This window comes from Urtica dioica, chromosome 6 (genome assembly GCF_054948205.1).
Source record: "Urtica dioica subsp. dioica isolate 48M chromosome 6, U.dioica_male_clone48M_v1_H2, whole genome shotgun sequence".
NCBI classification, from domain to species: domain Eukaryota; kingdom Viridiplantae; phylum Streptophyta; class Magnoliopsida; order Rosales; family Urticaceae; genus Urtica; species Urtica dioica.
Window position 1 is genome coordinate 13,570,924 of NC_142761.1, and position 8,069 is coordinate 13,578,992.

At 39.7% G+C, this 8,069-nt stretch overlaps 2 protein-coding genes across 2 annotated transcripts; both read right to left on the bottom strand.

Annotated features, from left to right (window-relative positions):
* Positions 1-26: 26 nt before the first annotated feature.
* Positions 27-3,617, bottom strand: ETFBETA (electron transfer flavoprotein beta). Its single transcript, XM_089616881.1, has 5 exons — positions 3,412-3,617; positions 3,037-3,321; positions 2,677-2,757; positions 1,293-1,387; positions 27-439 (listed from the first exon to the last, which is right to left on the bottom strand). The coding sequence occupies exons 1-5, from the start codon at positions 3,478-3,480 to the stop codon at positions 214-216; spliced, it is 756 nt and encodes a 251-aa protein (XP_089473007.1). The 5' UTR covers positions 3,481-3,617; the 3' UTR covers positions 27-213.
* Positions 3,618-6,166: 2,549 nt separating this feature from the next.
* Positions 6,167-6,731, bottom strand: LOC149393418 (uncharacterized). The gene is made up of 2 exons (XM_089618020.1): positions 6,530-6,731; positions 6,167-6,426 (listed from the first exon to the last, which is right to left on the bottom strand). Exons 1-2 carry the CDS (start codon positions 6,729-6,731, stop codon positions 6,167-6,169), a joined length of 462 nt encoding a protein of 153 aa, XP_089474146.1.
* Positions 6,732-8,069: the final 1,338 nt, after the last annotated feature.

An 8,069-nucleotide genomic window follows, 5' to 3' on the forward strand; every position in this document is an offset into this window, starting at 1 on the left:
GACCACAAGCTATGTCAACAAGGAGATAAACACAATCAAATATGTCATCATGATTGAGATCTTATCAATAAAATATACCGAGCCCAATTTAATAGTATTGGGAAAGTTCGTCCTTTTTTATTGTCGTATTATTTGAAGACAACGGCTTTTGTGGAGTGCCACTTTTTTTCATTTTGGTTAGAAGCGATGAGGTTTGTAATTTTTTTTTTCTTTTCAAATTACATGAGCTTCGTTTTTCAGCTTGTCGATGAGCTCCTCGACTGAAGAGACTACAATTCCGGATTTTCTCTTCGGGGGCTCGATGACCTCAACGATCTCAAGGTCGGACTCGATCTCGACCTTCAGATCCTCGAGGGTGTATTTCTTGATGGCTTTCGATTTTGCTTTCATTATGTTTGGGAGTGTAGCATAGCGTGGCTGATTCAGCCTCAAATCAGTCCTACAAAGACAGCAATGACAGTAATTAGTTAAATAAAGACCATAACCCTAAATAATGTGAATATCTGCATTTAGGTCCCTAAATTTTTTAAATAAAGGTTGATTTAGTACTTGGATTATTATTATTTGGCAATTTATGCCCAACGGTTATGATTATCATCCCTTTCATCTTCATCTTTGCCTTTCTGTACAGCAACAATGGAGAAGAAATGTGGGGGGAGGGGGGGGCTGACTTTAATCAGAAGAAAAACACGCTTATTTCTTGTTACTAAACTATTTTTTGTATTAGAATTAAATAAAATTCCCCTCGACTACCTAGGTTTTGCTTCTTTTCTGTCTAATATCTACACCATTACGTAATTGTAATTTGTGCAAAAAAAAAATAGCAGACTCAATTTGAGTTGAAGGACCAGCCAAGTTAACCTTTAGAGCCAATATTCCTTACAGAAAAGGACTTGAAACAGTCCCAAATCCCAACAGACCACAGAATTCGAAAAGCGTAAAATAAGCCAAATAATAAATACGTAAATTAACATAGTTGGTTTTTACCCAAGATCTTAAAGGGAAATTTGATGTTTAATCGCTGATTAAGGATGGATTAAGAGGAAAATCTTAAAAAAAAAAAAAAAGTTCAAGGTTGTCCATGTATTTTGAATGGCTGGCTCATAATGATAGACTTTCAAAGATTACAACGCTATCATGGGCATTATTTGAGTCAAACATCCCTCTTTTCTGACTGAGTTACATGATTTAATCTGCTCGAAAATTTATTAGGCCTAATAAATCATCTAGTTGAATTGAAGACAGAAATAAATTAAAAACTCGGGTCGAACACAAAAACACGATATACTTACGTGATCACAGCTGGCAAGTCCAAACACAAAGTCTCGAGACCACCATCGACCTCTCTGTCCACGGTCACCACTTGTTTCTCCTTATCCAACACAACCTACTAAAACAAGCTGTGAGATTGTAGGACTTCCATTCAATTCTTGGAAGTTCATGGAATAATTGCATAAATACTCTATGCACTCTATAATGCGAGGAACAAAGAAATGAAAGCAAGCTTAGAGGAGTTGGTTCTCGTCACTGCTTATACTAACACAGATCGATTGAACACCTGCACTTGAGCTACTTAAAGAAAGAACAAACTACAGAAATGTCAATATCTGCCCAAACTACCAATTTTTTTAAGCAATGTGAAGTGAGTTGTAGTTTTTTTTTTTTACTTTCTTTCAACTAGATGTCCAAATGTTCAATTGTAATGAAGTAGTATTAAGGTCGAATAAATCGCTATTTAACCCATCTAAAAGCCCTAGCTTCATAGTCTGCATGAATTTATTGATGTCCAAAAGTTTGCTATGACGCCAAGTATAAAACAAAAATGTGAAATTGACACAGAGCACATGAATGAACAAGACTGAACCTTTCTAACACAGAGACACTTCTTTGCCACCTAGAACTAGCAATAAATAAATCATCATAGAAATTGTTGCAAGAGCAAAGAGATGGCCAGTCTCAGGATTGGGCAAATTATCAACAAAAATAACACCCTTCTCGCCAAGTGGTTATGGAGGTTTCCTTTTATAGAAGGAGGTGTTGTCGCATTTGGTTTTGGATGTGCTTTGCTTGATTTGGGGAGGTCGGAACAAAAGTCTATTTCAGGAGATGGAACCGACCGCTTTGAAATCATCTAAGACATACACCACGACGTGGGTTTGTGGCTCTTCTCCTCCTCGGCTAATTTCAAGGCATATTCAATCGGAGATCGCCTACGTGGCTGGTCAGCGGCTTTGTGACAGACTGTGGGGTTCGATTGGCGGTTCTTGGTTTGGTATGAGGATTTTTCCGGGGGTCTGTCCCTTATAGCTGGTTCTTTCAATGTTTTTTCTCCTTCGTCTCTTCCTCAGTTTTAACGGGCTTTTCTAGCGTTAGGTCCGGGCTTTGGGCTGTGGGGGCGTTCGGTTTTGGTTTTTATGTTTGGTTGTCGGGCGGCTCAGTTTCAATAAAGTAAAATTATGTTTCTTTAAATCTAAACATCCTTGTTAACGTTTAAACATTCTCCAGTTACATCAAGCTTGAAACATGTTGAATAAGTCAAGAAGAAACCAATGGAACAAGCAAATAAACCGCTCATACATGCCTCAACAAGAAACAAACACACAAATCTTCTTATTACTTAATGAATTCATACACGAACATCTGAAAAAGAGAGAGAACAAAAATTTATAATCTAACCTTTGAAGCAAAAGTCCCTTGAGGCCAATCCAACAGTCCAGCAACCATTTGCCCGGTTTGATTACAATCATCATCAATAGCCTGTAATTTCCACCGCACACAGACAAATACACAACGCATGAAACAATACGAATCCAATAAACATCTAACACCAAAAATGATGAGAAGCACGGAATTCTCAATGTGAAGGCGAGAATTGAATCCTTATGATATATAACAAATTTTTCACGTTGAGCTTATAACATTGAGATTAAAGGTTATTCCTAATCTGTGCTTAAATGCTTAATCCAATTGAGGATGTGCCAGTGCATTATATAAGATTGGAAATAAAAATAATTAAATATAAAAACGATTATAGACCTGTTTTCCCATGATGAGAAGCGAGGGGTTCTCAATGTGTACTAGGGCTCTGAAGAGCTTGGCGACGGAGAGAGGGTGGAGTGACTCGCCGGAGATGACGTGGAGGGCTCTGTCGGCACCCATGGCGAGTCCGGTCCGGAGCGTATCGGCGCACTGGGCGGGTCCCACGCTGACCGCCACGACCTCCGACGCCGCGCCGGACTCTTTCAACCGGAGCGCCTCCTCGAGAGCGATCTCGCAGAACGGGTTCATCGACATCTTCACGTTCTGCGTCTCGACGCCGCTCTGTAAGTTTAAACCCAAAACAGCAAGAAATTTAAATTCTATTATTGGATGCAGAGGGTTGATTGTGAGAGATCTTGTGGTTTTGGGTACCTTGTCGGTTTTGACTCTGATTTTGACAGCGTAATCGACGACGCGCTTTATCGCCACCATTATCTTCATTTCTGGGTTTCTAGGGTTGAAATGGAAGACGTGATTTCAGGGGGTTGGCTTCTGGTGTTGATGGTGAAGAGCCGTGAGGGTGCAGAGAGCTGTGTTACTGTAGACCAATAATTGGAAATGACACGAGAGAAGCGGAGAGGCAAGGATCACAAACGACATGGAAACACGAAAAACACTCATTTTAAACGACAAAACAAAACTTGCAAATGCCAGTTACCGGAGGGTTTAGGACACTTATGCTCGGGAAATGAATTGGATACTCCATTCCACTTTTAATTCCAAATCAATGCTCATTTTAAGTGTAAAATTTAATATAAATGTGAGATTTAAAAAAAAAAAAAAAAAATGAACATAGAAATCTACCAATTCTAAAATAGGGACAATAAGCATCATTTTCCGTTTTGCTCCCCTTCTATAAACGACATGAAAAACATGAGTTCTTAATGCCATTTTTTCGATTACAACTATCTATAAATGAAAAAAAACGAAAACAATCATTTGAAATGACAACAAACTTGAAAATGTAAATATCTATAAATGAAATTAAAGAACGAAAAATTCGAGGCCATTTGAAACATTGAATTTGCATCATAGTTAACTTTTTAAACATATTTAAAATCTAGTTATATTTAATGACGTGGCCTCACTAATAAAATAGAATTTTACATGATTGTCTTTAGTTTCATATGTTAATTTTGGTTAATTTTGATAAAGTCTAATTTACAAATATAAATGAAAGGTTATCTAGTTCCATAAAAGTAAATTTAAAATTTGTTAGATAGCAATGGCCCTTAAAGAAAATAATAGGGTGTGCATAGTCCGATCTAATTTAAAACAGGTAAAAAAAATCAAATCGGACCGGTCTAAACAGATTTAAAATATTTAAACCGGACCGGATCAAATAAGAGAAAAATCGGACCGGACCAAATCGGTTAAAACGATCCCGTCTAGTTTAGACTTTTTCAGACCGTTTAGACTGTTTTAAACTGACCGTTTTAGAACGTTCTAAACTTGATCGTTTTATGTTAACCTATTTTTATTTATATTTTTTTAGATAGTAACCGGTCCGGTCCACTTTTGGACCATTTAGGAACTTACTATTTTAGACATATTTTTTAATTAATTTCTTTTTAATACTAACCAATCCGGTCCAGTGTAGACCGCGATTTAAAATTTTTAGATCGGACTGGACCGATTAAAAGTACAAATTGGATCGACCCGATTCGGTGAAATCCTAAATCGTTTAAAATTAAACCGTTGATTTAAAAATCAGTGATCCGATCCGATTTACAATCTCACTTTCTTTCTTTTTTCTTTCTTTTTTGGCGCGGCCTAAAAAATACTTGTCCTATTATTTAAAACGGTACTTTTATATATATTCTAAATTTGTTATTAAATGAATACTCTAATTTACTATTAAATTATATATAGGGTATTAACAAGAACAAAACATTAAACAAAAGTGTATGTTACCAAATCAATCATCTAATGTAGTGTTAAATTATGTGTAGTGGTAATAAGAACAAAAAAAAAGTATTATCAAACAATATAACATGCAATGACATATTATTCTACGGTCAATTTAACATAGACGATATCCAATTCCATTAAAGCAACCATCCGTTCATATAAAATCGTCATTATATTGGAGATCGTCATTATACAACACACAAGTGTGACATTCTTATGGATCAACATCTAATAATCTATTTTAATTTAAAAATATGTTTATTGATTGTCTGTATTTACGTTTTTAATCATTTTTATTGTCTGTATATACAAAATGGATAGTCATACTTTGAAATTAAAATAAACCTCATGACGGGGGGCCAACCTCACTCTTTGGCTTTCCCCCTCCGTCTCCTTGAGTTCTCTACCTTTCAGTAATTGTCCTCAAGCTTTACTTTATTCCACTACAAAATTTGAAGTAGGTACTCTTAGTTTGAGAGAACTCCTCTCTTTCACCATATTTTCGTTCACTAAAATACACTTTATCTCTCTAAATGTAGAGACGAGATGACACTGCCCTTCTTGTACATGTATATGGCAAAAGGATCAATGCAACTAAAATATTTTTTTAATTCAAGTGTTACAAAATAATTATATATGGTAAAAAGATTTTCCTGAACAATAATTATATTAATATGGATAAAATGATTTATTCACTTCATTCTTCTATTTTTTCGGAAATTTATTCACGTCTCTACCAGACCATTCTTATCTCAACGTAAAGCAAAGTCCTCTCTTTTATAATGTACACTATACGTCATGCGTGTTATGGAGGAATATTTCCAATCAGACGTTGCGTACTCAAAGACCGTAACCATCCATTTTTTAGTATTCAAATGAAGATATAAGAATGTCTTAAAAAAACACATGTAATAATATGATACAACCTTGCTACAAGATTATCAATGGCGAAAAGCTATTTCCAGGAAAGAATAGAGAATTTTCTTAATTGATCATCATCCCAGAGTCACGTTTCTTTCCCTTTACATAATATCTATCCTCTAACAGAATTCTAGCAACAACCAATAAAAACAAGACAACACAACGTCATGAAATTCCTTCTAGAAGAAGTACTATCGCATCAGCAGCGATATTGATTCAGCGTACAAACTCTTGCATCCAGCCTGGTGGTTTGGGCTTCATGTGTCAGCGGCCCAACTGTTCTGCGATCTCGTCATTACTTTTTTGGGCTTGTTCTCCTCTCTGGGCTCAGCTGGTGTGGCATGGGCTTCTTGGGCAGGATCGTATCATTGTCGCTGCCTTCAAAAACCACCTTGTCCTCAAGGTGGAGGCCAGGGTAGGCCACGCGGACCGCATCGAATGGCTCCCAAGACGCTTCCTCCATAGGGACATCCTTCCATTGCACGGGGACCTGTTGCTGGGGAGAGCCTTTCACTAATATTGTGCGGGTGGCGCACAAGGTGGGTGGCTCCTCCACTGGACGGTTGTTATGTACACTGAGTGGCAGTTCCCAAACCGAGCGTGGTCGCCGATCCCTTGAATGGCTTGAGAACGGAGACATGGAACACTAGATGTATACGACTGTCTGTGAGTAGGGCCAGGCGGTACGCCACGGGTCCGATGCGGGCAGTGATCGGGAACGGGCCGTAATACCGCTTGGACAGCTTGTGGTTGCGCCCCCTGGCGACGGACAATTGTCGATATGGTTGTAATCGTACAAGAACCTGGTCTCCCACTTGGAGACTAGACTCTCGGCGATGAGCATTTGCCTTCTCTATCATCTGGAGCTATGCCGCCAACAAATTCTGCTTGAGCTTGCGGAGGAGCTCATCGCGTGAGACTAACTCGTCGTCGACGCTTGGATTGAAGAAGAGCCTGGAGTATAGGCTGGAATGGTCGGTGGCGCGCGACCATAGAGTGCTTGGAAGAGGGACATACGCAAGCCTGAGTGATGACTGGTGTTGTAGTGGTATTCGGCCCACCCAAGTAACCCGACCCACGACAATGGCTTCTCTTATGTGAAAGCCCGAAGATACTGCTCCAGCCCTCGGTTCACGACTTCTGACTACCCGTCAGTTTGGGGGTGATACACTGTGCTCGTCGAAAGCGTTGTGCCACTGAGTTTGAAGAGTTGCTTCCAAAAGGCACTCATAAAAACTGGATCCCCATCCGAGATGAAGGTCCGCGGGAACCCATGGTATCGTACCACCGACTCGATGAAGAGACCGGCCACGCGAGCCGCTGTAAAACTCATTGGAAGTGGCGCGAAATAGGTATATTTGGATAAGCAATCCACCACAACCATGATAGCGGTCAGCCCAATCGATGAGGGTAAGCCGGTGATGAAATCCATAGTCGCCTCTTCCCAAACTAAGTCCGGAATTGGCAACGGTTCGAGTAGACCGGCTGGAACCTGTGTCGAGTACTTGGTCTGTTGGCAGAGAATGCACTCTGCGATATAATCGGTGACGGTGAGGTGCATGTGAGGCCAAAATCAAATTGGCGGCCAACCGTGCCATAGTTCTCTTGATGCCTGCATGCCAACCGATCAGTGTATCGTGAAACTCACGAATCAAGGTCTTACACAACGGCGATGTAGAGCTGAGAACGTATCATCCGCGAAAGAGCAACAAGCCATTCCGGACGGTGATAGAGAACCATCCGCATATTTGCGGTGAAGGTCGAGTAGATATAGGTCCGAGTTGTTGGCCTGGCGAAGCTGATTAACAATGTCGAAGGAAGGACCCGATACTAGTGCCATGAGGGAGGATTCGGTCGGCAGCTCTTGAATCGGCCATTCTGCTGGAACACGAGATAGTGCATCTGCGGCCCGGTTGGACGGTCCTGGCTTGTATTCAATACATAATTGGAAGTCGAGTAGTTTCCGAACATAAGATTGCTGATCCGGAGTTGGAATAACTTGTTGGAGGAGCTCCTTGATACTCTTGTGATCCGTGCGAATCACAAAGGCGTGGCCCAATAAATATTGGCGCCATTTAAGAACCGCCTCTGTGATGGCATGAAGCTCCTTGTGTTAGGAATATTGCCCACTAGAAGATGATGATTACAAAATAAGATAAGAAGTTACTTTAGTAGCATCATATAATTAGTGGGTTGAG

What these genes read in the sequence shown, in the direction of transcription:
- ETFBETA (XM_089616881.1), bottom strand. Translation starts at nt 3,480, where the DNA reads ATGAAGATAATGGTGGCGATAAAGCGCGTCGTCGATTACGCTGTCAAA. An exon ending in TCAGAGTCAAAACCGACAAG is followed by an intron (nt 3,322 to 3,411) that starts GTACCCAAAACC and finishes TTAAACTTACAG; the next exon opens with AGCGGCGTCGAGACGCAGAA. An exon ending in AAGGGACTTTTGCTTCAAAG is followed by an intron (nt 1,388 to 2,676) that starts GTTAGATTATAA and finishes TTGTTTTAGTAG; the next exon opens with GTTGTGTTGGATAAGGAGAA.
- LOC149393418 (XM_089618020.1), bottom strand. Translation starts at nt 6,731, where the DNA reads ATGATAGAGAAGGCAAATGCTCATCGCCGAGAGTCTAGTCTCCAAGTG. An exon ending in GGCCCTACTCACAGACAGTC is followed by an intron (nt 6,427 to 6,529) that starts GTATACATCTAG and finishes ACAACCGTCCAG; the next exon opens with TGGAGGAGCCACCCACCTTG.